The 27242-nt window shown below is 32.7% G+C and overlaps 4 protein-coding genes and 1 long non-coding RNA gene across 28 annotated transcripts; 2 read left to right on the forward strand and 3 right to left on the reverse strand.

The window, feature by feature from the left end:
* Nucleotides 1409–3849, reverse strand: LOC104734303 (mitochondrial outer membrane protein porin 4). The gene is made up of 7 exons (XM_010453848.2): nt 3589–3849; nt 3128–3205; nt 2961–3028; nt 2496–2606; nt 2327–2413; nt 2019–2227; nt 1409–1943 (listed from the first exon to the last, which is right to left on the reverse strand). Exons 2-7 carry the CDS (start codon nt 3177–3179, stop codon nt 1643–1645), a joined length of 828 nt encoding a protein of 275 aa, XP_010452150.1. The 5' UTR covers nt 3180–3205; nt 3589–3849; the 3' UTR covers nt 1409–1642.
* LOC104734308 (hydroxyproline O-galactosyltransferase GALT3-like) lies at nt 5382–6914 on the reverse strand. The gene is made up of 2 exons (XM_010453857.2): nt 6262–6914; nt 5382–6024 (listed from the first exon to the last, which is right to left on the reverse strand). The coding sequence occupies exons 1-2, from the start codon at nt 6692–6694 to the stop codon at nt 5495–5497; spliced, it is 963 nt and encodes a 320-aa protein (XP_010452159.1). The 5' UTR covers nt 6695–6914; the 3' UTR covers nt 5382–5494.
* Nucleotides 9375–10197, reverse strand: LOC104734318. Its single transcript, XM_010453867.1, has one exon. It carries the CDS (start codon nt 10100–10102, stop codon nt 9719–9721), a length of 384 nt encoding a protein of 127 aa, XP_010452169.1. The 5' UTR covers nt 10103–10197; the 3' UTR covers nt 9375–9718.
* On the forward strand, nt 18039–19116 carry LOC104734329 (zinc finger protein 2). The gene has a single exon (XM_010453876.1). It carries the CDS (start codon nt 18338–18340, stop codon nt 18788–18790), a length of 453 nt encoding a protein of 150 aa, XP_010452178.1. The 5' UTR covers nt 18039–18337; the 3' UTR covers nt 18791–19116.
* Nucleotides 22959–27236, forward strand: LOC104734479. Of its 24 annotated transcripts, none has more exons than XR_002035464.1 (21): nt 22959–23048; nt 23259–23322; nt 23435–23757; nt 23859–23870; nt 23941–23997; nt 24116–24195; nt 24269–24361; nt 24455–24809; nt 24924–24949; nt 25035–25109; nt 25231–25280; nt 25363–25396; nt 25494–25719; nt 25811–25882; nt 26064–26121; nt 26286–26369; nt 26455–26494; nt 26612–26661; nt 26797–26870; nt 27008–27056; nt 27144–27236. It is a non-coding gene; the product is annotated as an uncharacterized LOC104734479 (long non-coding RNA). The 24 variants fall into 24 exon arrangements; XR_002035465.1 differs by lacking the exon at nt 22959–23048 and having other exon boundaries at nt 23240–23328; nt 23435–23508; nt 23691–23757; XR_002035473.1 differs by lacking the exon at nt 22959–23048 and having other exon boundaries at nt 23239–23757; nt 25494–25535; nt 25611–25719.

Here is a 27242-nt window from a genome sequence, read left to right on the forward strand (position 1 = left end):
GAGAACATTGTATGGGCGGGACTAATTATATAACATGTGTCATTTGCAAATAATTCATTGGCACAAACAATTTTTTCCAAGATTACTACTAATTTTGGTATTTGGGACCCAAAAATGCGAAGTTAAATACGCCAAAGTATCTTCACATAATCAGAATAAACGTGTCACTGACGAAAACATGACCAAAGAGTAGATTACAAGACGAAAAAATAAAATCATATTCATAGCACCAAGAATCACCTAAACTATCTGATTTACTACTATTTAAATCTATATGTACAACTAATGTTGTTTTGTCGTTTCTTCTTCTTTATATTTATCTACCTCTTAATTTTGTTACTAAGCCAGAAAGGGCAAATCCGCAAATGTAATGAGCAAGCGTATAAGCAATTCTTTTACTTCGATTCAGCTTTAACTTTTTACATTTAGAGTTTAAGATAAGATATACGAAAAGTATGCATCAGTCTTTTGGTCAGTAAAAAACTGGAATTTATTTTTCGTCAACAAAAATATTGGAAGTTTAAGTTTGCAAACTTTAAAGTTACGAAGAGTAAACGGAAAATTGTAAAGAATACAGAAAATGTCAAGGGTGTTGAACACTTGAGAACATTAAAGATTGGTCAAGATTTCTGACTTTAAAAATCTGTGGTTGTAAATTTTGACTTTCTTCTTCTTTTATAAAGAAAAAAACATTTTAATAGCAAATAACTCTGTAAGAGGGCGTGTTCTCCGGCTAAACTTTGGGACATGAAAACTCTTGAGGTCTGTCTCTCTTCGTACGTTTAACTGATTAGGCTTATGTTTTTTGTAACCGGCGAGTAAAGAAATTTCGATGATTGTCCCTTTTTTTTTTTTGTAGATGTTTGGGTGGATTCGCTTCATTCAAACCTGATTGGTCCTTGCGTGTTCTTGTGATCAGACCGATAATCTTTGCACAACATAATTACAAGACCAAAACCAATATAATTGCAGAAAACTTTATCAGTACTACTATCTAAAATACCCAACCATGATAATAATCTTAATTAAATCAGAGCAATGTATGTATATATTTACTCATAATACGAAGACAAGAGATATTACAAAAGTCTGGTGCATCAGTTACTTGCCAGGACAAGAGTTTCATCCTTCTCTCATATGTGCTAAAGATGAAATCTCTCTTATACAAGCATTAATGACCTTGAGGATATAGCAGATCACTTCTACTTCGTAGTAAAAAAACGTAATTATAAACTGACTGATCCATCGCTGTGAAAATTTCTTCTGTTTTGGATTAACACACAAAATTAACGGCTACTCACAGTGCAAACCCCTATTGCAAGCAATGATGATGACAAAATTACACCTAATGGATTAAGAATCTTGCTAGCTTAAGAGGTTGTCGTACGTTTATACAGGTCGATCAAAATCAAGAGAAACCATAGCCTCTAGAAACAAAAACAAGTTCCATCTCAAAAAAAACGGGTTTTGCTCACTCCCTTTTCTTTCACATCACAATTAAAAACAAATATAAATGCAAAAAGTGATTTCATAACCCTACAAACCCTACCATTTGAGGGAGATCTTTTAGCACTTTGGGGGAAAAAAATTGAATTGTTTAATTTGTGTTCCAAACTGATATATAAGAGAGCTCTTTCTTGTTTTATGGTTTGAGGGCGAGGGCGAGACCAAGCCTCGGTGAAGAGGTCACAGCCTTTGAGTCATACTCAGCTGAGAAAGTTATGTGCGACTTCGGTCTCCATTCTCTCTGGACCACCATCCCTGCTTTCCCGCTGTCAGAAAATCTCGTCTTAACCACTGTGAATGGATCCAAAGAGTGAGAGCTTCCGACGGTGAAGCTGTTGTTATAATTGGAGAAGCGTCGGATCAGTTCTGCGCCAAAGGATGTGGTTTGGTTCACCGTGTGGACGTAAGTAGCTCTCAGACTCTCCCCTTTATCCTCCCTACAATATTAAACAGTCCCCATTAACCACAGCCAAAGGCAGATTGAGAAAATGAAGGATCGTGTTGTTTCTTACAGTATGAGTGCAGCAGAGACGTCTTGGTTGTTGAAACCGATCCCTGCATTATACTTGGTTAGTGATGATGAAGCTGTGTCGAAACTGACTTCACCACCAAGATAAACATTCTTGCTTCCGATAGTTGCAGATAGATCTAGCAGAGGAGTTGGGTTGAGCCCAATGCTGGAATTAAGCGTAGCATGAGGATGAACATATTGCACATCCAGCTGAAATAATAGCAAATAAACAGGTCATGACTTGACACTACCATTAGACTGAGACATTATGATACTAGTCGTGTTTCTCATAATGGGATATGCACTGACCTTGCCTGACTTGTGATCAGGTATTTTGAAGCTAATAACAGCTTTAGCAGATGGCATGAGATTTTTGACAGTTACTTTCGTAGACACCTGCATAAAAAATATGGTCAGTAATAAATGGTTTACGACAGTTAAGGTGCAAAAACATGCATCACTAGAGAAAGTTGCGTACACTAGAGTGGCTGTCGATTTTCAGATCAACAATGGTGTTTTGACCTTTATATAGTGTGCTTATATCGCCAAAAAAGAAATCATCCTTCTTCAAACCAGTAGCCACAAATTCCTGTTGGAAAGAAAAACATCATTATGCAGTAAACCAAACAGCCCTACTTAGATGACAGTATGACACTAGAATCACAGCCAATATTCACCAACTTACAATTCATCAAACCAATGTGATACGTTCATTAATTGGATATATAGATATTAAAGAGCATGCTTCTACGATATACTGCAACCATTTTGGGGTAAAAAACCATGTAATACCAGTATTCATATGCAAGTCCCTGGTATCTTGAGCACAGTCTATATCGTAGCACAATAATCTTCAACGGTTCATATAAACAAATTATGTACTTCTATAAGATGGATTTACTCCATTCAAGTGAAAGTATCCAAGTGATAATCCTATACTTACCGTTCCTGCAGCACTCAGCATTGTCAGAGTAAACTTGTGGTCAAAAATGTAGTCCTTGTTCAGGAGATCTGCAGGTTATTTAATAACTAAATAGTCAATAAATAGTAACCACAAACACAGAAAAGCAAACACCAAAGCAATGTCCAAGACTTGTTAAAGTTGTTTACCTTTGGCTTTCTTGCCAATCTCTGCAAACGGAGCTGGACTGCTACTTCCCATCTTCGAATGTAGAAAACAAAAAATGCCTACAAAGTAAAGCAGATTCATAAGTCCTCCGCACAGAGTTACCAAAGGCAAATCATCAGTATTCAAAGATTCAGCAACCAATTAGATATTAAAGTTCTCCTATTGGAAGTACCAATCCAAATTCTTCAAATTCCTACAATTACACAGGTCTCTTCTAATACCATTTCCCCCACACACAAATCTAGAGCCTCTAATTCAACTATCTATAAAACAGATCGAGAGCAGAATCTATCTATATCATTCCCGTAACGCAATCACTCTCCGCATTAACACTAAATTCAAAAGAAACTAGTCAGCATAAGATCATCTCAGCTCGTTTGTTCTACACCGAGAAGAAAGAATCAAAAACTAACGAGAAGAGAGAGGTAAGAAGATTCCTTACGATACGAAAATGGAAGATCGACGAATACAAACCGGAACCGATAACAATCAAAAGTAGCTTCGCTCGATAAACCCTAAAAAAAAACTAATTCCGTCGCCTTCGATGATAGAATCAGGCGACGGCGGCTGAGGAAGAAGAAGAAGAAGACAGTAAACACTAGTATTTAGCAGTAAAATTAAATTAAAAAAGAAAAAAAAAAAGGCCTCGAGAAACTCAAAGGTGAAGAAGAAGAGAAGAGAAGGCCAACGCTCTCGATGAGAGCAATGATAATGTCACCTGACGTTCAGGTTCGTTAGGTCACGCTTTTCCTTTTTCTTAACAAAGGCTTTTTTGCTTATTCGTCTGTGATATAACTTATGTCACAGTCAAAGCTTGTATCTGATTCGTGAGGCCCATTCACTCTCCCAGGCCGCCTTCGCTTCAGCTGCTTAAATGACGATTATACCCCTGATGTTGGTGTATATGACAAATTTTTGATTTTTTCTTAATTTTGCTAAAAGCAAGAGTAAGAGGGTAAAAAACAAGAGAAATCTAACTAATATGCGATGTACAGTTAAAAAAACTTATGAAATCTGTCATATCCACTTATGCCTGTTGAAATCTGCCATGTCGATGGCATTGGGTGTGAGTTTAATTACCCAATTGACCTTTTAATTAATTATAGTAAATAATTGAAAAAACTTTATTTGGCAAATTAACCCCATTTCTGAAACTCAATCGTCGTCCTTTTTTTCTTCTTCTTCGGTGCTCTCTCACGCGTGTATCTTCTTCTCCGTTCCCGAAAACTCAATTATCGTCTGTAATCGTTTGTTATGGCTAGATCTGGGAAAATCGATTGTTATGGATAAAAATTGTTATTTGGCAAATTAACCCCTTTTCTGAAACTCAATCGTCGTCCTCTTCTTCTTCTTCTTCTCCGGTGCTCTCTCACGCGTGTATCTTCTTCTCCGTTCCCGAAAACTCAATTATCGTCTGTAATCGTTTGTTATGGCTAGATCTGGGAAAATCGATTGTTATGGATAAAAATTGTTATTTGGCAAATTAACCCCTTTTCTGAAACTCAATCGTCGTCCTCTTCTTCTTCTTCTTCTCCGGTGCTCTCTCACGCGTGTATCTTCTTCTCCGTTCCCGAAAACTCAATTATCGTCTGTAATCGTTTGTTATGGCTAGATCTGGGAAAATCGATTGTTATGGACTAGATATAAATTGTTTATTGTGGACAAAATATAATTGGGTGGTGGACAAAAACCTCAGTAGACAAAATTTTGGTGTGTTTTTAGTATTGTCTATCATGAGTATGAAAACTGTCTATCATTATGTTTGCTTATGTATAGTATATACATATTATTTTCTATCCGCAGATGTTGTTATTTGATCTATACATTTGTTGTGGTAGACTAGTTTAAATCACCTTTAATATGTTGTCTATTACTTAATTGTTTTATGAATTTACTCAAATGATGGACAACTAATATTAATTTGTTGTCCACTTTGTTTTGATGGACAAGTTCCAATATGAATATGTTATCCATCTTGTTTTGGTGGACAAGTTCCAATATAAATATGTTGTCCACTACTCTGTAAAATGTTTTTATCACGTGCCCGTTTTTCCACCCTCGAAACAAATCTTAATTGCAAGGGTAATCTAGTTAAATTGAAACTGTTATATTTAATGAATATGACAGATTTGAAAAGGTTTTACCAATATGGCAGATTTGAAAAAAAAAATTTTAAAATATGGCATAAATGGCAAAAATCCCAAAAAACAATCTTTAATTAGTTTACTACACATCCGACCAAAAAAAAATATCGATTATTAGAGAGAGTAATAGAACGATCACAAAATCAATTTTAGAGAAACAGTGTTAAGTATAAAAATATGAGAATCTGATAAAAACATAACTATCTACGGTATGTGGTATAATTTGGAAGGCTTGAGATTGCTAGTAACATTGAAATAGTTCAATGTACGTATCCATTTCTCTTGGTTCTTTAACAAATGAACCGCAATAGTATCAGGCCAAAGCTCATGCGTGCATCGAGTCGGTGGCTCGGGGAAATTATACATTGACCACTTAGCGTTAAACCGGTTTTTCCCTCGTCTTCCTTCTCTAATCCAATCGCCAAACACTTTGTCTTCAGGACCTTCTAAATGTTTCTTGGGAATTTCCGAGTCTTTGAGCCAAACCGCAATGTCCCATGACACTAAGTAACCCATTCCTGACATGTAGTGGACGAATGGGTCCATGCTTGGACATGGAATGACATAGCCGTAGTAGAGATCTTCTCTAGGTAGTGGTCTTAGAGATGCAACGAGACTTTCTAGTCTTATGTATGTGTCGTCGTCGGCTTTCATTACGTAATGGTACGGTGGGTTTGGTGCATCGGTTTCGTTGAATAACTCTGGTAAGCTTGAGAAGTATGTGTGCGTTTTGCCTGTAGATATTTGCAAGAGTTAAGTTAGTTAAAATTGAACTAATTAAGCCGGTCCAAATCGATCTAAGACTTTTGCTAAAGACTAAATCTAGAGGAAAGAAGAAAAATTCAATTTCGACTTTTGTGTTTTTCTAATAATTTCTACATATAAAAAAATACCTAGACCGAAACATAAAGTGACATAATCAAACCAAGCATGTAACCAAAATAAGAGTGGTTTTGAGATGAACCAATTACCTTTATTCATATTCTCATTGCAATTGAGTATGATGATATCATCAAAACGCATAATCTCCAAAGCAACAAGCACTTTCTGGTCTTCTTTAGTCAAGTTACAAAACACAAACTTCACATCAACCTTAACACCGTCCGGAACAACTTGTGTCCCGTAGATCATCCGGAGAAAATGCCTACGTGGGTACTGATCAGGAAGCGTAAGGATTCCAATGAGAATCCTAATCTCATCATCACTAGAAGAAGACAACAACGGAGTCTCCAATGAACCATTATTGTTATTCATCGGGACGTTTGACAAAGCACATCTTCCAAAACTCAATAAGCTGTCGAATCTGACCTCGTTGATGAAAGCTAATATACAAAGAGCTATGATGAAGAAGAAAGAAGGGATAATGAACTTTCTTCCTTCCGATCTTGGAGTATAATTTTTCATCTTCTTTTTCTTTTCTTCAAATGGAGCTTTAGGAGCTTGTTGGAGAAACAGAGGAGGAAGATGTAAGAAACTAAATAAAAAAACGAAACTATTATACCTTAAATGAAACGCATTGGGATATTTTGTTTTTTGGGGTTATGGGGAATCAAAAAAGAGCTTTAGAGAAGCTTAAGGAACGTGAGGTTCAAAGTTGAGTTTGTAAATGAAGCAAGTGCAGTGCTTCAATATTTCACGCCATTCATCATGCTATTGTCTCTACTTATTTATATATTTACTTATTAGTTACACTGTAGATAATGATTTTTCCTTTTCTTGAATTCTGAATGAATCATCTTTATTTATTTCCTACATTCTTTTAACAAAATATAAGTCAAATTAGTTCAACATGAATAAAGGTATATATGGATATTTAGTTGGAAGCAAAAAAGTGGTGGATCTAAGCCTAATGTCTGGCCAGAAATGTTTGGAATTTTTTTTTTAAATATACATATAGCTTGCAAAATTAAAAAAGTAGGGTGGTTTGGAGTCAAAATTAAATTTGGTAAAATAAAAATAAGGAACGTGGATGGGTTTCGAATTTCGTGACCCGCAACAGTCTCATCTTGCCACTTCTTAATTCAGCCGTTGACTTCTACTAGATCTTTAGTACACGCTTTACCTTTTTCTTTTCTTTTTTCTTCACTACTTGCTTAGATAGTTAGATTTGTATGACTCATACTCCATCAAAAAATTTGTGTCTATGTTGTTATACGATTTGAGAAATGTTATTCATAAAGAAAACATTTGATCTAAATGCAAAAGTGTGTGGAAAATGAAAAGAAAAAATGCAAAAGTGTTTTTAGATTTATTACATTGACTTTGCAAAGTCAAAACGAGTAAAATGGTGCTTAGTTTAGGAGTTTTTATGGGCCTAAAGTGTAGGTTTAACATAGCCATTTGGCAATAATGGCCAATATTCAAATTCAGCCCAATTAGGTAATATCCATTAGAAGAAGAATGTTTAGGCCAATGGAGGACCACAACTTAGGAAAATTAAAATTAGATTAGGACCCGTGCTAGAGCACGAGTGAAAATTCTTTTTATTTATATTATAATTTTAGAATAAAAGATAATTTATATAATTGTTTGGTAACAAATGAACAAAGGCTTTTGTTTTTTATCCTTCACCTTGGTTGCCTTTTTTATTTGTTTGGATTTTCTGGTATAGTATACTAATTTTGTGGGATACCGAAGCGTCCAAAGTTCCAGCTGATATGTCTACAGGTGCCAAATTAAACTATGTGTGTATTATGTACAGAATTTCCTAAACTAATTGATTCATAATCTTCAATTAAATTAAATCATAATTCTAAACCGTTGGCCTATTCCAGCAATATTCTAAAGATCACAATCTTTCCAAAAACCATATATTTAGTCTGTCTCAATATTTTGGTGTTACTTGTTCCATTAATAAGATTTGTGACCAAGAAAATAGCAATAGATTTCAATAACTTTAAGAGGGGTTATTAGTTCTATGATTTTACTGGATTTGGAAATCCAAATAAAAATCATGTGTTATTCAATCATTGATTTTAAAATACTTATCAAAATCATGTGTTATTGGTTTTATGATTTACAAATACTTGTTAAAATTCCGTGTTATTCATTTAATGATTTTTTTTGGATTTCAAAATCCACATTATGTTTTAAATGGATTTGAATGAATTTGAAAGTGTAAAATAGAAGAATTCAAATTCAAGGATTCAAACATGTTTTTTTTTTTTAAAGTATACATGGTCAATGTTAACAAAATCATATCTGCCTAATGCAAACAAATAAGATATTTAGTTTTTGGTGTATAACTATAACCTACAAAGCCAAAGAATGTCTTTTTTTCTTCTTTTTTAAAAACAATAATAATAATTTTCATATTCTTATTAAAAAGTTTCGCAAAAGTAATAATAATTTCCATATGGAAATTACTTGTTATGTTTTTTTTTAAAACTAATTTACTTGTTACGTGTTGGAATACTACAATTTAATAGTTGGTTTAAAATAAATGTTTTAATAATTGAAATATTAATAATCTTTAAAAATTTAAAAAGTTTAGACATTTGAATTTTTAAAGTTATTAAAAGTTGAAGTTCTTTAAAATAAAGAACCATAATGAAATGCATAAAAGTTTTAATTTCAATGTCTGATAAATCAAGGTTTCTGCTCATTCGTATTCATAATCATTTTGGTCTTTTTTTTATTAGTATGACTTTGAATATTTGCCTAGTTTTTTTAGGTGATGTAGGGCATTTGTATTTTTTTTTAAAAATTATCAGTTGAGCAATATATGTCTGTTTAAAAAAATTTAAATTATATCATATACAGAAAAAATCATAAATTTTATTAACTAAATATATTATAAAAAAATTTAAAATAATTTAAATATAAAATCAAATAAAAATGAAAGAAGAATCAAATTTTTTTTTTGTTTTAATTAGGTTGAGAGATTTACTTATCTTTTAAATGTTTCCTATAATTGATTTACATATTACTATAATTAACTAAATCCATACAATCCTTACTTACCAAAAATCAGTGTAACCCGTTATGTCACAAGTTTATAACCAAAAAATCATAAATATACCTATTATATAATCTAAAAAAAATGTTTGTGTACTTATGTATTATTATATAGGGGATATAATGATGATCGCAAGAAACTTTATTATGCTCATAATGATTGAAAACAAGACCATATAAGTTCGATGGAACGTATGAAACAAAAGCTTTGCAAGCAACAAAACCTTTCAACACTCAAACGACGAACCGATAAAATGACATTACATATTATCACATTTTTCCCTCTCATGAGATCATTACATTGATAAATTATAAAATGTAAATGAACAAATGTGACTCACTGATAACAATGGGATAAGCCTACCACTATAAAAAGATTATAGCAGGCCTCCCCAGACCCAATGAAGTTTATAGGATCTTATTTATTATTACAACAAATATGAACGAATGAATGGAAAAAAGAAAAGAAAATTAAGGCGACCTGTAGTTGAAACTCTGATTATTACCCAAACAATATTTAAGTTCCAAAGAGATTTGTCTTTCAATCTTAAGCTGCTTGTAGAAATTAGCTATGAACAGCTCAGCTTTGCTGTCTATGTCTTCGTCCGAGGATGGATCGTAACTCCCGGTTCTATACAACGCTCCTCTTGAAGAGCCCGGTTCACTCTCTGTATAAGCCGCTGCTAAACCGGGTCTCTCGTTGAAACTTAACCGGAGAGACGAGGAAGAAGAGGACGAACCTAGCATCGGTACGAGACTCCATAAGCTGTTTATCTTGAAACTTAACACGAACTTTACTTTATTCACGGCTTGCCTCAACCGGTCTAGTAGCGAACCGTCTTTGTTCTTTGCCATGTCAGCGATATTTTTTCTTCTTGTTGAATAAATTTGTATCGATGAAACTTTTTGTCTCTGCGTTAGAAATGGATATTTTGTGTGTGTGTGCGGTTTTTGAAATATGTTGGAATTGAATAAAGTAAGGGTCTTATATAGACACGGGTAATGTCGGCTGCAGCCTCTTGTTCTACGCAATTTTTTCAAAGAAAACTGTATAACACATAGTTTTTTTAATTATTATAATGTATAGATATACATAGGAATAGGAAACTGATTGGAAGTTTACGTACCAATATTGAGGCGTATCAATATGGTATAGCGAGTGATATTAAAATTCGTCTTATCTTTTTCTCTGAATTTTCTAAAAGAGAAGTGGTGTGCAAGTAGATGCACAAGATCGTATATTCGAGTATATTATATGTTCTAGTGGTTACCAGTTACAATTTACAAATCATATAGTATGTTTTAAGGGTCCCTACATGGGAATACGAACTCGAGCTGAATTGAGAATGACATTTAAAGATTTATCACCGGGCTACCAGTTAATGTGTTTCTTTCTTTACAGAGTAATACAACCAGACGCCTCAAGTTTACATGTGAGTTTATCAGGAATAACTTCTATAGAAAGGGGAAATAAGAACTAAGAAAAGAATGGGTCAGTCAACGTTGCGGGCGAAGACTTGCTTAGTTGCTTATATGTTTTTTTAATTGCGTTGTTAGTTTTATCGGATGTCTTGTAAGACACGAATGCTAACAACGACTGTTTCTTTTATTTTTTTTTTGGTCAACCTGTTGATCTCTTATGTTTTGTTTATTAATGGGCTTATTTTTTTAAGAAATTAACTTGGATTTATCAAATATAATTAATATTGATAAATCGTTTTTAACTTGTTAAGAACAAAAGATATAGATGGAAAAAGCAATAAAATTCGTAAGCTTCTATATATTTTCAAAAATGTTTGTTGGTCATAAGTTTATTGTGTAATTTCATTAATTTTAGTTTATAATTTATTGTAACTAATCGTATATACTAATCTTAGTTTGATAAGAATGAATATTGATCAAACAAAGAATAAATCAGAAACTCAAATTTTAAGTGAAGAGAAAGAGATGGTGAGCCGTTACTTCAAAGCCCATCCCCATTAAGAAAGCCTGTTCTTAAAGTCGCCACGAGAGATCCGAATGTCTTCTATTCTTAATTTATCTTCTCAGCTAAATGCTTTAACATGTAAAGTTTATGGATCATCTAAATCTTTACACCTTGAAAAAAAGTTTAGAAGAAAACAACAGTCCACTAGAGATAACTGTTTCTGGTTTGTCGGATACGTCCGTATATACTCCATATAGTATATAGTATTATTTACAAATTACGGCATCATCATCACATACAGTATATTATTATTATTGTTAACGACTGATCCAAAATTAAAAAGATTAAGATTATAACATACCTTAACAAAATAATTTTTAAAAAAAAAAACAGTTAAGCGTGGAATAAATGACAAGACATCAGTTTCATGTTCACGCTTGCAACTTCCAATTGTCAACTTTGCTTCACTCTTTTGTCTGCCACCTTTTTCTTTAAATCCGAAACTTCTTTTTCTTTTGGTACAGCAATTTTAATTAAGATGCATAATAACAATTCATATCCATTTTGATTTTGTCCTCCTTTTTTTTTTGGTCCAGTGAAGTCATCTTCTTTTAACATAGCCTCCTTAATTTCATTGATAATTCCGGCTAATAATTGGTTTGTTCAGTTAAACTTGTTGCACCAAAACACAAAAATTATTCAGTTAAACTGATTAATAGTTTTATCATATACAGGGAAAGTACACCATTTCTATTTGTGTATTACATAACCTGAACTATGAATTTCATGGTCACTTGGTTTCTCTGATATGTACTTTAATTTAGTTTCCAACCAATTTAGATTAAGTTTTGCGCAAAAAAAAAAAAAAAAACAATGTAGATTAAATAACTTTGTAAATCTGTATTACTATATACATTACATGGAGTGGCTAATGGCTATAGCCTATAGCTAATACAAATTAATGATTTTCTAAAATCTAATTGCAGTTCAAATTATTGCGGAATGGAGACGTTAGGAAACGTAGCCAAAAGGTCCGAAAGCATTATGATATGATATAATATAGCATTGATTCAGAGCCAAACATTTCATATCACTAATCTGTCGCTATTTTCGATTGTTTAAGGATGCGTTTAACTCTTCGTGGATAGAAATACAAGCTTTCGATATATATGGGACAAGACGCTAAAAGAAAGTGACGTGGAGATTCGGATAAGAACACAGTAAAATGATGAATTGAGATTGCATTATGCATAGTATCCTCCTCTCCCTTTAAGAATGTATATCATTCACATGAATTTTGTTGTTTATAGATTCATCCACTAACCAGTAAAGGTTATAACGATTGAAGCTTGTACAGTGACTTGCACCATACGATACAGTTTGTTTTTCTTAAGTGAGTGTTGCTTTAAGTAATTGGTCCATTGCAAGTTTCTTCGACTCTCTCGATTAAATTTCTTAGTTGAGATTTTGGGTCATGCATATGGACCTACCAATATCGATACAGGAAATGTTAAATTGGCATATATAATCACAGATTTTTTGTTGCCTACCTTCTTTAACTACCGTTTTTGCCATTCAAAAAACTACCATTTTTTTTTCTTTTGACAGCATACCAAAAAATTATAATTGGCTTAAACCTAACATGCTCTAACATGTAATAGATCATTTTGAGAGGTATTTGCAAACATTATACTTTTGATGTATCATCTAGCTAGATCTTACGAAACTGAGCTAATATAATGTAGGCTAATTTCCCCCCTATATGCATGCATCTTTTACATTTATTTGTTAGAGAATTAATGTTCAATAAAATTTTCACAGCACAACTGTACTGTATTATTTCTCTATCACCATGTATACATTCTATCCACATATTTTGGAAATATTAAAATAATATAGCTAAAAATGATAAAAAGTGTTAGTTTAATTTGTTATTCATTTCTACTATATATTTAATTTACTACTCAAGACATCCTAATATATTACTATAGGAGATACATTGACAAACACAAACCATGTGTGTGAATTGAATATGAGGTAACAAATATTGGATTTGATATTAAATTAACTAAGATATTCTAATTAGAAGTGGACAAAGAAAAACATGTTCACAACCATTCCCGTCTAAGTTCTTTCAATGGATATATACATACAACTAGTAATCATAAATATACAAATCACAGACCAAATATATGTTACAAAGTACAAAGACTATATGCTTTGACTGATCATAATATGTATATTATATCGAATTAATGTTTACTCTCTTTTTTTTCCTAAATCTTAACTTTAGAATCTGTATAGAACTAATCAAGAAAATTAACATGAACATAACAAATCATGTGAAACAAATCTTGTTGTGTTGTGTCTGTAATAAAGAGACAAAATGCTCAGCGCAAACCTAGCCGACTGTTTAGATTATAATCCCACAATCATGGTCTAATCTTGTTCTAATCATTCCCTTTTATTGTTTTAAATTTTTTTAAAGTAAAAATTACGAATTTATTAGTTTTATATTTGATCAGATCTCATCTGATCCTCTGATACACTTGTTTTTTTTTTTTTTTCTCTATCTATATGTAAGTGGACATAATGTGAGCGTAATGTCGACGATTTTTCCTATTGGTTGACGTCGTACGCCGAATTTACAGAAGCCAATCAATTTGATGAATTTGTTTTCTAAAAATGATCAGCAAAAACTTATATTTAATAATTACTTTCCCATCGCTTTAGATATATAATTCAGTCCCATTCAGGCATTCACTTCCCATGTGCCATCCTGAGTTGCTACTTTGTTAGAATTCTTTAATTAAAATACAAATTTATTTAACAAACAATATACTACATCGTTCCAACCTATTGTATCGCAACCTGCTATAAATGTAAGAGCTTTATAATTTTTTAGATAACGAGGCATTTGTCTATTTTGACAGTGTTTAATTTACGTAGGAATTTAAGTTAACAACAACATTTGATGGCAACTAAGAAATACAACTATTTTTTTTGTTAACCAAGAAATGATTATTTTTCAAGAATATCACGAAAATAAAAATTTATAAAAGATGTGGCTCGTCTACCTGAATCTTCTTAGCAAAACTTAATTTACAAATAGGTGTCAAAGTTAATGTAGAAAATATGAAGGTACATATGCATGGTATCTATATAGACATTTTTTTTGATAAATATGTATGTGTGGACATTATTGTTCAAACAAAGTGTCGTAATGGACGCAATCTATCTTATTATTTATACGTCTACTGTCTACTCTACTACGTACGTTTTGTCCAGTTACTTCCTTAGCAATATGATAACATAGAGATATATATTTGTAAAAAGTGTATACATAATTAATAAAAGTATAAAACTATGGGTGTGAATGGTTGTAGCGGTCAGGACGGATAAATCTATCAGCGGATTAAATTGTTTTTTATTCACCATTCATCAAATATAGTGTGCAGCGGTGCAGTCTAAAGATAATAGAAAAAAATAGCTGCGGACCAACTGCAGATCGTTTTTGTGTACAAATAGAATTGGTCCGCAGCAGTCTACTGGCTGCCCTATTTTTGAGGCGGTGTAAACTGCTGACGGATTTGGCCACCCTGATAGCAGTTACCATTCAGATTCTATGTATTTGTAGACTAATCGTCACATGAAGTGTTAATGTCGTCCCATCGTAGGACAAATAGATTTGAGGTGGACAGCAACATAGTCCAACCTTCTTTTTAAAATTTCTTTTGGTCGCCTCATCTTCCACGTCTCCTCATAATCAACTCATATAATTGCATTCAGGTTTTATAACAGCAAATATATATATAAATTACATATGTATAATGTAAGTACATGTCGCTCGTCGCCGTGTTATATTTCAAGACTTTTTTTGTTTTATTTTCGATTCACTTCATCGAAAAAGGTATCATTTGCATTTACAATAAGATGAATGAGAGCTAAGAGCTAATTTTAAAACAGATAGGATCTAGTAGATAATCGAAACTTGTGTGAACCAAGTCATTTAAAAAAAAAAGAGTGGGAACAATGTGTGACTAGAACTAGTTGAACATGATCAAGTACTGTGAAAGCTGAGATGCGATAGCACCTCTGCGAATAAGAATCCCTAGTCTTATTGTGTCCCACAAGTTTTATCTTGATTCTGACTTAAACTAATTCTTAACTGAGCCGGGTTTAAGGTATATATGAAGCTTGGATTTCTTTCATTTCACAAACAATTAACAGGCCACAGAATTTTTTTTTTTTCTTTTCACATTTCAAGTTTTAGTTCATAATATGATTTTTCATTAGTTGATTGGTACAAATAAACTAAGTACATGGACTATTTTGTACCACAATAAATAGGAGTTTCTGAAAAGACACTAACAGCAAACTGTAGCGACATTCGGAAGAATAGTTTTTTAATACCAACGAAAACTTACTTTAAAATATAAATTTCAAACTAAAAAAAAAATTCCATCCAAAAACAATCTTAAAGAATTCGTAAAATGCTTTAAAATTTGGATTTCCAACAATATTTTAAACCTCTATTTTCTGATAAAGTCTTCAGCTGAATTTAATTAGCTTTGAATTTAACAGTAAAATAAAAACCGACCAAAAATAAATCGAGAAAAAGCGAGTAAAATTAAACTGAGTTTTGTACGTATAGTATAAGATGGTTTTGTTTCCGGTAATCCTCAGATTTATTAGAAATATATCAATACTTTGTAAAAAAAAAACAAAAATTTAGTTTGATTCGATTTTTTTTTATTTTCTCGAGGACACAATATATAAATTCAGTTTAACCAAACTAAAATTTAATTTAATTTTTATATCTCTTTTTTTATTGGTTTATAACTCATTTTATCTCTGTTATACGGAATATATTATCAAAACTCTCCGAGTTATTCATTATGTATGAGTCGCATGCATTTGATACTTAAAACTTATATAACATTAAACGTAAGGTTTTATGGCGTAGTAGATGTTTAAAAACAAATAATTGATGAATAAATTTTCACTTGGCTTGGTTAGCAAAGTACCATAAAAGTTAAAATCGATCGGACACAAAATAAATAATTAATTAAAGAAAGCGAAACAAGCTTGAGAGATTAGTACAAAAACGTAACCTCTCTCAATCTTTAAACGACAAAAGTCTTAATGAAACATATGTACATATGACATCGATGTGTCTTCATTGATCGGAAGTAATTAAAATTAAATGAATTTAAATATGAATCAATTCAAACTGAAATGACTTCTACGATTATAAACTCACGAAAGGCAAAACGTGATATATCCAAAGTGGGTTCACTGTGGCGCAGTCCACATCTTATCTGGTACGAACTCCTCGTGAACCCTTGGATGGAGAGGTGGATCTTACGGTGGGCGATGATTTCAATTAATTGGGGGTTAACATCATCTTACATGTTTAAGCTGAGTCAAAAAGCTCTATCTCGTTAAGTGTTCATTGCCATTACTGGAAACTTGATAGGAGAGCTTTGATCTTAAGTCTTTCATTTTTCAAAAATTATTAATTTAACCTACCAGCTGTTTTGATTGAATCTCTTATACAATTTTCGTGTTAGACAATTATGCCCTCTCTCTTGATTAAATTTTGGGATAAATTTTATGATTTTGTTTATCATTTATAACTTTGCAAGTACTAATGCTCATAGTTTAGAGAAAAATTAAATCCTAATAGTGTATATATTTATGAGCTACATTACTGAAAACTTTAGACATATAGTGAGTGTTTTTTCAACCATGTATCATTAATATAATGATATTATTAAAAAAAGATACTTGATGCATTTATCATAATTTTTTATCATTAATATGCATTATGCAAGTTTAGGGGGTGTATTCAACTTGTCATTTTAGTTGATTTGTATAAAAGTTACAAATCCTATGTTATTCAATCATGGATTTAAAAAGTCTTATGAAATCCATTGTTATTGAACTGATGATTTAAAAATCTACTCTAAAATCCACTGTTATTCAAAACAGTTTGTGGATTTAGATTTTAATAAGTTTTAGGGATTATGGAGGATTTGAGAGAATTTGTTTAGTTAAAAATACAGAAATCCAAATCTCATGGTTTTAGGTGGGATTTGAAAGAATTTTACCATAAATCATATCAACTTCCCTAAAATCTATCAAAATTCCAAATTTCCTAAATCCCATAGAATTCTCCAAAATCATTGTTTCAATACACCCCCCTTAAATTCGGATGATAACACAACAATTGACACTAGCCACAAACCACAAAGTTATATATCCTAGTTTTATTTAAAACTTATAAAGTACAATATAATAATGATGTCGAAAAAGGTACAATATAATTAGTTTGTTTGAATTTTACTTTACTATAATCAACTGACTTTAGATAAAACTATTTTGTTACATGTATAATTGATAAGTCGTAACATGACATAATCTAAAACCATTGCTTACAAAAAGTCATAGAGAAACGCCTCCTTTTTTTTTTCTTTTTTCTGTGATGGTCTTAATTATCTCATAGTATTTTTTTGGAATGAATTTAAATTCTAAGACATTTCTATGTCTTGGTTATGCTTAGAAAATTTTGGTATGAGAGGAAAACTCAAAAAAAGAATAGCACATCTCGAAAAGTCTATACAATCAAAGTAACTTAAGCGAAGTCTAAGGTATAACTTGGTTCCAATTAGAAAAAGGCATATATTAACTACAATGCTCAAATTAAAACTGATATCTTATGTTGCCGATCTTAACAACTACCACATGGGACATCATTCTTAAGGTGTTGAATACTCTAAAACGATACCATTAGATATAATAAAATAGAGTATCGAGCAATATATAAATCTCGGAGGAAAATATATAAATTTCGGAGGAAAATAATATTAGATGGACCGACAAAGGGTTCAAACTGTGCCATTAATGGAGGCGACAACACTTGGATTCCCACTGATTCTTTCAGCTTCCATGTCTCATCTCTCTATTCTCTCTCTTTCTCCATACTTTACAGTCGAAGTTGCACCCAGCATGAGTTTTGAGCAAACCTACGCACCTTTACACCTTAAATATAATGCCCCTCAAGCCCAAACCCTTACAAACATCTCTCATCTCTCTAACTTCTATTCTCTCTCTTCTCTCTCTCTCTCTAAATCTCTCTCTCGCTCTCTAAACAAAAAGGTATGGACTTTCAGCCAAATACATCTCTACATCTAAGTCTACCAAGTTACAAGAATCACCAACTAAACCTAGAACTTGTTCTCGAGCCTTCTTCTATGTCTTCTTCTTCTTCTTCTTCCACGAACTCATCATCATGTTTGGAGCAGCCTAGGGTATTCTCTTGTAACTATTGTCAGAGAAAGTTTTATAGCTCTCAAGCTCTTGGTGGTCATCAAAACGCTCATAAGCTCGAGAGAACCTTAGCCAAGAAGAGTCGAGAACTCTTTAGATCCTCAACCACTGTCGATTCCGATCAGCCTTACCCATTCTCCGGAAGGTTTGAGCTCTATGGCCGTGGCTACGAAGGATTTGTTGAAAGCGGCAGCTCGAGGGACTTCTCCGCCCGCCGTGTGCCGGAGAGTGGTCTTGATCAGGATCAGGAGATGGGTCACCTTGACTTGTCGTTAAGGCTCTAAAATAATATTTTGTTAGTCATATTATTATATCAATTGTCAAACTTTATATTAATTGTTTTTCTATGAGTCTAATACATATTAGTAATTTCCTCTTATCTTAAAGTTCACGGTGTAACTATAGTCCTAAATTCAAGTCAAAATCTGATTTTGGAGGATCATATCGTACCTACATATTTTTGGAATTGATTAAAATATGTACAAATAATGAAGGATATGTATTTTCTCTATATAACTAGTTATTTTAATTATACATAGTATAAGCACATATATTACTGCATTATAAAATGAATGAATGTCGCTTGTATACAATACATTATTGATCAATATATCAATGTGCCCCGACAAGGAGACATGTGCTGCGAGACTATACTTAGTTAAGTAATAGTATAACATTTATCCACATATGACATCAATAAATACATATATGTACGTATATATCCGTATATCCCACTAACATTTGTATATTCCTCTTGAGCTCATTACGTTATTTTTTGGTCATAAAGATTTTATTTTCTTCAAATACTAGCTACTAGTATATATATCCTAATGGATATATACCCGATGAGGTTTTCATTATATTTTGATCTTCTCTCTATATAAATTTACTAGATGCGTATTTTCACCATTTTCGGATTTTTTATCATGTTGATAGATCTTTTTTTTGTTCTTCATGCTGAAAATGGTTAAAATTAATATATATATATATATATATATATATATATATATCGGTATTCCAATATTTTTGAACAGCCTTTGTTTATGTATTTGCTTATTCTGTATTCATAACTTTGTTACACTTGTCTTCATTATTTATCTGGGGATCGATTTATTGTACCCGTTCCAAAAAATATTAGAACACCTCACCATGAATTATTGTACCCGTTCAAAAAATAAATTAATTAGGAGAGGACTTATTCACGAAAAAAGGTTGGTGATGTATATCGTTATTTGTTGAATTGTAAAAGTTTTCAGCCTCCTAATGAGGCAATCTAAATTTGTAAAGTCATTACTTGTACTTGGTACTTTATTATTGCTCATGCATTTGCTTCTCATTTTTAAGCATATGACAGCCGGCAACACCATGCATAGTTTACAGTGCCATATTGAAATTGAAACATTGTTTTTATCCGGAAGAGGTAAGAAAGAAACTACTTCAGAAGAACATTGCAAGGTAATAAACTAATAATTATTTGCCTTGGTATGTATATATATGGATACCTAATTTAATTTCGATTTCGTTAACCGGTATTTATTAGTGAGTAAATAATTAAATCAATTTATAGAAAATGAAATATCCCAGAGTGAAGGTAATAAGTGGCGTGGCGTGGATGAGATGCGAGAATGTAACGAAAATTGAAAAAAAAATGACTTTAAGATCCAATAATTCAGTGTATGAATCGAGCAAGTCACGATGATCACTTCCTCGAGATAATGTCTCCCTTATTCATAACCCCCAAAAGTAATTTAAATTTGAACACAAGAAAAAGTTCACAAAGAAAACAAAAAAAAAACAAAAAAGGTAATGGTATCTTATATATAGAAGTACTATTTTCTATGTCTTCAATTAATCCAGGTTCTAACTATTTTTTTACGCATAGAAAAAAATAACTGAAATTGATTATAAATAGTTTATCTTTTAGAATTACAATTTTCTATATTTTTAAAACTTAAATCAATAACAGGTTTAGAGACCAGTTTATCGTTAAAACACTTATCATCTCTTCCACGTCGGTACATGGAATCTTGATAACTTTTGTGGACATATATGATTGAAGAGATGTATTAGAGATGAGTGTTATCGTCAAAACACATATGCAAACTTCTAAACTTTATTAGTTACCAATCTTGTCCATCATTTACATACAATAGACCAACAAGTTTTCCAACCAGTGGCGGACCTACGTTCAAGTAAACCAGGTCATGTGACCTGGGTAAATTTTAAAATTTTCCTAATGGTTACTGAGAAAAAAACACATATACTCTCATCAAAAAAAAATTTTACTTGTGTTTAATCTGGTATAAAATTCATCCTGGGTCCGCTAAAGGAACCTCTTTGTTATTATCTTATTTTAAACGATCTCTGTTTTATTTTTCTTGTTCTATAAATACCGAGTAAGAGTTTTAGACGTAATGATCTAACAGGTGGGTCCAAACGGTGTCGTATCAATCAAAGTCTTTTTTCAAAACAAAAAAAATGTCATCATGTGTGTTTTCAACTTGTATTGTAAAGGCAACAGAGCTTAGAACATCAGTTAGACTAATCTTACAACAATGATTCTGTTCTGTTTTATGATCAATCAGACGTCAGAAGCTCTAGATTTTATGTAAGTGAGTTTGAAAATGATTATGAAGTTGAATTATCTTTCTTTGTTTTGTTTGACATCATGAAATTAAATTATAAGTGACATGAAAAGTTAATTATTTTGAGTTGAATCATCAGTAACATTATCAAGTATCTTTGAATTAACATTTGAATTATCAATTAGTAAGTTTGTTTGTTTCCGTTTTTCTTCCATTATATATTCAAAAATAAAGTGCATGTTTTCTTGATATATTAATATAATGTAGCTTCTTAAAATTATTACACAAATTGTGGCCTAATGCACTTGCCTTTTTTCTAAAGATAGTCACCGCTCCTGAACTCACCTAGTTTATTTTTAGAAAGCATGCACTTTATTTTCTGAAACAAAGATGATCTAAACCATAGATATTCATATATTTTATTTGTCAAAAACATACATAACAAACGTAAAATATTAGTATTTTCGAACGTGAAGAATTAATTATATATGTAAAAATAGTAATAAATAGTTAAATACATAAACAATCAAATTTTTGGTAGTTACAACTATTGAACAATAGACATGTATCGTTAGTATATTTGATATTTCCAATATTGGTATTATACGCTTAAAGTATTGATTGACATATTTGTTACAGAATTAATCGATACAAAATATTTAATTTGAGTTTCGAAAAGAAGAGCATATGTACATGGAACATGGTAAGTAATTACTATAAAAATGTTCAAATTTTGTTATTTTTTATATATCAAAATATTCTTTATTTTTTTCCATTTTGGTTCATAACCGGCACAATTGTGAGGCATGTCCTTCAATTGGCAATATACCGTTAAGTATACTGTATACATGTGCATGTGCGTCAGTTGACGTTATTTATATATATTGTAATTTGGATACAGATATGAGTGGGCTTTTTAAAGCCCATCGTATTACAGAAACAAAAAAAAGGCACACGTAATTTGTTTCGCTTAGAGAGAGCTCTGTTATTTGCTCTGTTTTCAGAACAGAATGCTCTGTTTTTTTTTTCCTTCTCTTTGTTAGGTAAAAAAAACTCTGTTTCTTTGCACTATCAACAGGTTGGTCTTGTTAGATTCGAATCAAATTTTATTATAAATTTAAGATATAATAGAAGTTAACAAATAAAGTCAAATTGTGACAATGACAAGACAAATTATTCAATTACCCACAGAGGGAAATAAATCTTAGAAACTCAAAAGAAACAACAGAATCAAACCAACAAATCAAGAGATTAAAAAATGAATGAAAGAAAGAAAGAAACCGAGTCAAGTGGTTGAAGTTTCTCGGTAACATGATCAGTCAAGGTTGCACTCCGTAGGGAGACCTTGAGGGAACCTCTTGTAATCAGTACAATAGTTATAGATCATACAATCATATTGCACCCACTTCATCTGTCCGAGCTGGTTTGTGTTAAGGGTAGTCCACATCCACGAGTTGCTATTCGCATTACATGTTACCCAACTCAACAACGAGGTCCGGCTACAACAGTCCACATCGTTGAAGCTTCTGTAGTGAGCGCTGAATGGAGCGTTGGATAGAGAAGTTAACCGTATACTACTTCGAATTATTTTTGGTCAATAACCATATACAATATATATATATATTTTTCTATAAAATAGGAATAATACTGGACGTAATTAAAGATTCTCTTAGTTTCAGATGAATTGATAGTGAAGAAGGCCCAAACAATTTTTGATATTGTCTAGTTGGGCCGACAACGGTAATATCAAATAAAGATTCTAGAAGACTAATAGGAAAAAAGGAAAACATAAAAAAAAAGGAAAATAGGAAAGAAGCTAACATCAAATCCTGACCGTCATAAACCTTATCTATAAATATAGCGCTCCGCTCCACTTCTTCATCTTCATTATCTAATTTTGTTGTCCTCCGTTAGTACGGCTGGTGGTGTGGTGTGGTAATTTCCTAAACCCCGGCGGGTATATGATCTTTTGTAATTCAACCGATCATGGCTAGTTCGTTCTTCCTACCGGTGAAATCTTTTCTAGGGTTTGTTGATTTTGTTTCAATTGAATCTCTAGATTTTTTTTTTGTTCCTCTCGCTCTGTTATTCACGAGTCTCTGCTTTTTGTAATTTGTTTTGTTCGTCTTGCAGGTTTTTTTTTTTTTTTTTTTTTTTTTTTTTGAAGCGAATCCTATGAGGCTATGATAAACCGATCATCGCTCGGTCCTGCCTGTGAAATCGTCTCTAGGGTTTGGGTCTCTCTCAATTCCATCGCGCTTTTGTACCTCTCGCTCCGTTATTCTTCTTATTCACGAGTCTCTGTTCTATTTTATTTGTTGTTGTTTTTGTTTGTCTTTGCAGGACTTTTGGAAGCGAATCAATCCTCCGCTTCTGAATTTTTTCACACTACTACTCCTGAGTCCTGAGTCCCTACGGTTTGGGGTTATTAAATCTTATTTTTAGTTTTTGCTGTTTTAGATTGATTGTGGTTGATAATGCTATGATCGATTTATAATTTGCTCAGGCACTTTGTTCTCACTTCTTAGTTTTCAAACTTTGGGTTTTCTAAATTGTATCGAATTAACTTGTCATCTTTGTTTTGTTTTGTTGATTTTAGATTTTGTGGAGGAGGAGGATGCGCTACGATTGATCTGTGATGGCTTTGATTGATCATTGTCAAGCGGGTCTAATTCTTTGGTTTTATTTCCCTTTTCCCCTCCTCTTTAATTCTTAATATTTTGGATATAATCTGAAGATATCTTCTATATGTCTGATGATGATGCAGGTCGTCGTAGAGGTATTGTGGGATTGCTCTGTTAAAATCTTATGATTCTGATATCTTGTGTTACATCTTCAAGTCTCCTTAGGTGATATGCTTACTTCTGAGAGCTCCTCTGTTGCACTAGGCTGGACGTACATGTGAGGTATTTACAACTCTCTTTCCCTTTGGACTGTGCCATCAGAGAGTTTTCAACATCATCGGTTGCTTTTTTTGATATAAATATGTTCGTGCGATTTACCTCTTATCTCTTGTTATTTCAGGTTTTGGATGTGTGCTTTTACTGATCAGTTATGGCTTTGATGGACACGCTTCACTTCTTCTCTGTGCAACGTCTTCATTGGTTTTTGTTCATCCTCTTAACAACACATCTTTCACTTCTTCTTCTTTTATAGTTTTCTTTCTTCGTCTTGCAGGTTTTTTTGGAAGGGAATTATGATCTGATCATCACGTGTATTTCTCCATAATACATCTTCAGGCCTCCTCACGGTTCCTTGCTCGCTCTAAACGTATCCCTATTTCGTTATGAATTTTCACTTTGGTTTGGTGATTTTTTCTAAAAACATGTAAATTGACTTTTGGTTTTTGTTTTGTTGGTTTAGGTTTGTGAAGGATCCTACCATTGATCGTTGATGGCTTTGACTGATCGTTGTCACTCTAGATCTTGTTATTCTTCTAAGGTTTTGTTTCTAAACTGCAACGGTTGAATATGTTCTGTTATTTCAGCTTTTGAAGGATGCTTTTATCGATGAGAGTCATGGGTTTGATGGACATGCCTCTTCTCTGTTCTACGTCTTCAGGGTTTTTTCCTTCCTCTTAACACTTCTTTTACTCTCTTTTTTTTTTGGTTCCTTACGTTCCTTACGTTCCTTTCTTCTTCGTCTTGCAGGTGATTTGGAAGCGAATTATGATCATAGCATAATCTTCTCGAGGCTACGTTTCAAGGCTTTCTCACAGGTTCCTTACTTCAAACTCATCTCAATTTGCTTCTGAAGTTTCACTTTGGTTTGATGGTTTCTTTTACTTCTAATTACATGTTACTTACTGTCGTTATTTGTTTTGGTGGTTTAGATTTGTGTAGGAGGATCCTACAATTGGTCGGTTTGGTTTCTTAATTGCATTGGTTGCTATTTTTATTTATGAATATGTTCATAGGATTTACTTGTCGTTATGTTATTTCAGGTTTGGATGATGTTTGTACTGATGAGAATGATGGCTTTGATGGAAATACTTCTTCTCCTTGCTACGTCTTCAGAGGTTTTGTTCTTCCTCTTAACAATTCTTTTACTCTCTTTCGTTTGATCCTTACGTTCCCTTCTTCTTCATCTTTCAGATGTAATTAACTATATGGTTTTGATGTAATTCTGTATACGTGCAGGTCAGAGAGATTGATTGAAGAATGAGGTAGACTTAAGCAGACTGCTTAAGGTAAGTTAACTTTGTTCTTCTCTCTTTCTTCTTTTCACTTGGATTTTCAGACTTACTAACTAGTACTAACTAGCTTACACAGACATCTTCAGTGATCCTAATGGAAGAATTCTGAGGTCTGTGTTACTTGCTCTTAGAAGTTGGTTTTGATAATATTTGGTCTCACTTGACTTCTTATGATTCTGGATGGCTTTTTTTTTTTTTTTTTTGCAGTTACGTGGGCTCCCATCATCTGCTTTATGGCAACATTTCAAGGTCTGATTGACAAGTAATGTTTTGCTCCAACATTTTGGTGTCTGCTCCCTGTCCATATGAAATCACCTTTCTTAGCTATACCAAGATTGATTGAAGAATGAAGAAGAAGAATACTCAAGTCTGCTTTATCTCAGAGAGATGGATTGAAGAGTGAGAAGAAGAAGACTTAAGCAGACTGCTTAAGGTTCGGTTCTTTTCTCTTTCTTGCTTCTTTTCACTTGAATTTTCAATTTTTTTACTAACTTATACTAACCAACATACACATAAATCTTCAGTGATCCTAATGGAAGTTATAAGAAGACACTCTGAATTCTGCGGTTTGTATTACTTGCTCTTAGATGAAGTTGGTAATTTTATAATATTTGGTCTCACTTCACTTCTTCTGATTCTTGGATGCTTCTTTTTTACTGTTCGTGAGCTCCCATCATCTCCTCCATGGCAACAACTAATGTTTTTTGCTGCAACATTTTGGTTTATATTCCCTTGTCTTGTTTTTTCTTTCTGATATGATATCCATTTTTTTTGCAGGATCATTTGCGGAGAGCTGGCGATGTCTTTTTTAATTTGCTGAGGTCGCTCGAGACAGGTTCTGAGTCTCCTCCTTGTCCACTTCAAATTCTCCCCATCCATAAGTTTTGAGCCTAATTCAGTCCCGTTAAAGTTTATTCTTCGTTAAAACTGACTAATAATTCTTCTTCTTTTTTTTTTAATGGATTTTGTTGTTGCTTCTCCCTTCTCGAAATGATTCAGTCTTACACAACGATGGTCAAATCCTATTCTGTAGATTGGATTGGGGTTTGTTTCTGGAGTTCAGAGAGACGACGACAATGTTGGGTGAGATACGTTTCTTCACCTTTTCAATTCTCTTTTAATCTCTCTTGTTATGTTTTGGTAAGTAACGAGTTTGGTCTAATTTTAGGTTTTAGCAAGAAGAGCTAACATTCAGTATACGTGGAAAGGTCTTACCTGCAGCTTTGAAGTAGCTACAAGCGAGTTTTTTCGTTTCTCTTTTAAGTTATTGATTCAGGCTTGATAATTTAACTGTATGGTTTTAATCTAATTCTGTATATGTGCAGATCAGAGAGATGGATTGAAGAATGAAGTAGAAGACTCAAGTCTGCTTTAGGTAAGTTAATTCTGTTCTTCTCTCTTTCTTCTTTTCACTTGGATTTTCAGATTTACTAACTAATACTAACCAGCATACATTCTTACTCTTCCCTTTTTTAGCTTTGAGCAGTGTTTTTTTAAATTATCTGATCAGGAACCCATGGTGTCATCGACAACACCAGTTATGATGAAGGTGATGAAGTATGCTTTGTTTGCTCTTGTGTCCAGGTAAATAATGACTATGTTTTCCCCTTTTTCACAATTCATTAAAGTATTAAAATCTATGCTATATTTTTGTCACCAGAGGCTCATCCATTGGACTCACATCGCATACATCATTTGTGTGCTTTCATTCTCTTGTGCAGACTGTCCGTTTTAAGAATGAGAAATGCCCTAGACCAATGTGCTATACAAGTGAGTCCTTCCTTGCAACAATGTTTTTCTATCTTCTTCTACTGTATATGCTTCCTGTCGTGGTCTAACAACGTTCTGCTTTTTTAGGGCCTATGGAAGTGAAAAGGAGGACACCCCAAATTGTAATGTCCCCGAATTTGAGATTCTATAGGAAGCTCGTGATGTGTGCTTCATGGCAAGATTTGA

The sequence above is a fragment of the Camelina sativa genome, chromosome 2, assembly GCF_000633955.1.
Source record: "Camelina sativa cultivar DH55 chromosome 2, Cs, whole genome shotgun sequence".
Classification (NCBI taxonomy): Eukaryota; Viridiplantae; Streptophyta; class Magnoliopsida; order Brassicales; family Brassicaceae; genus Camelina; species Camelina sativa.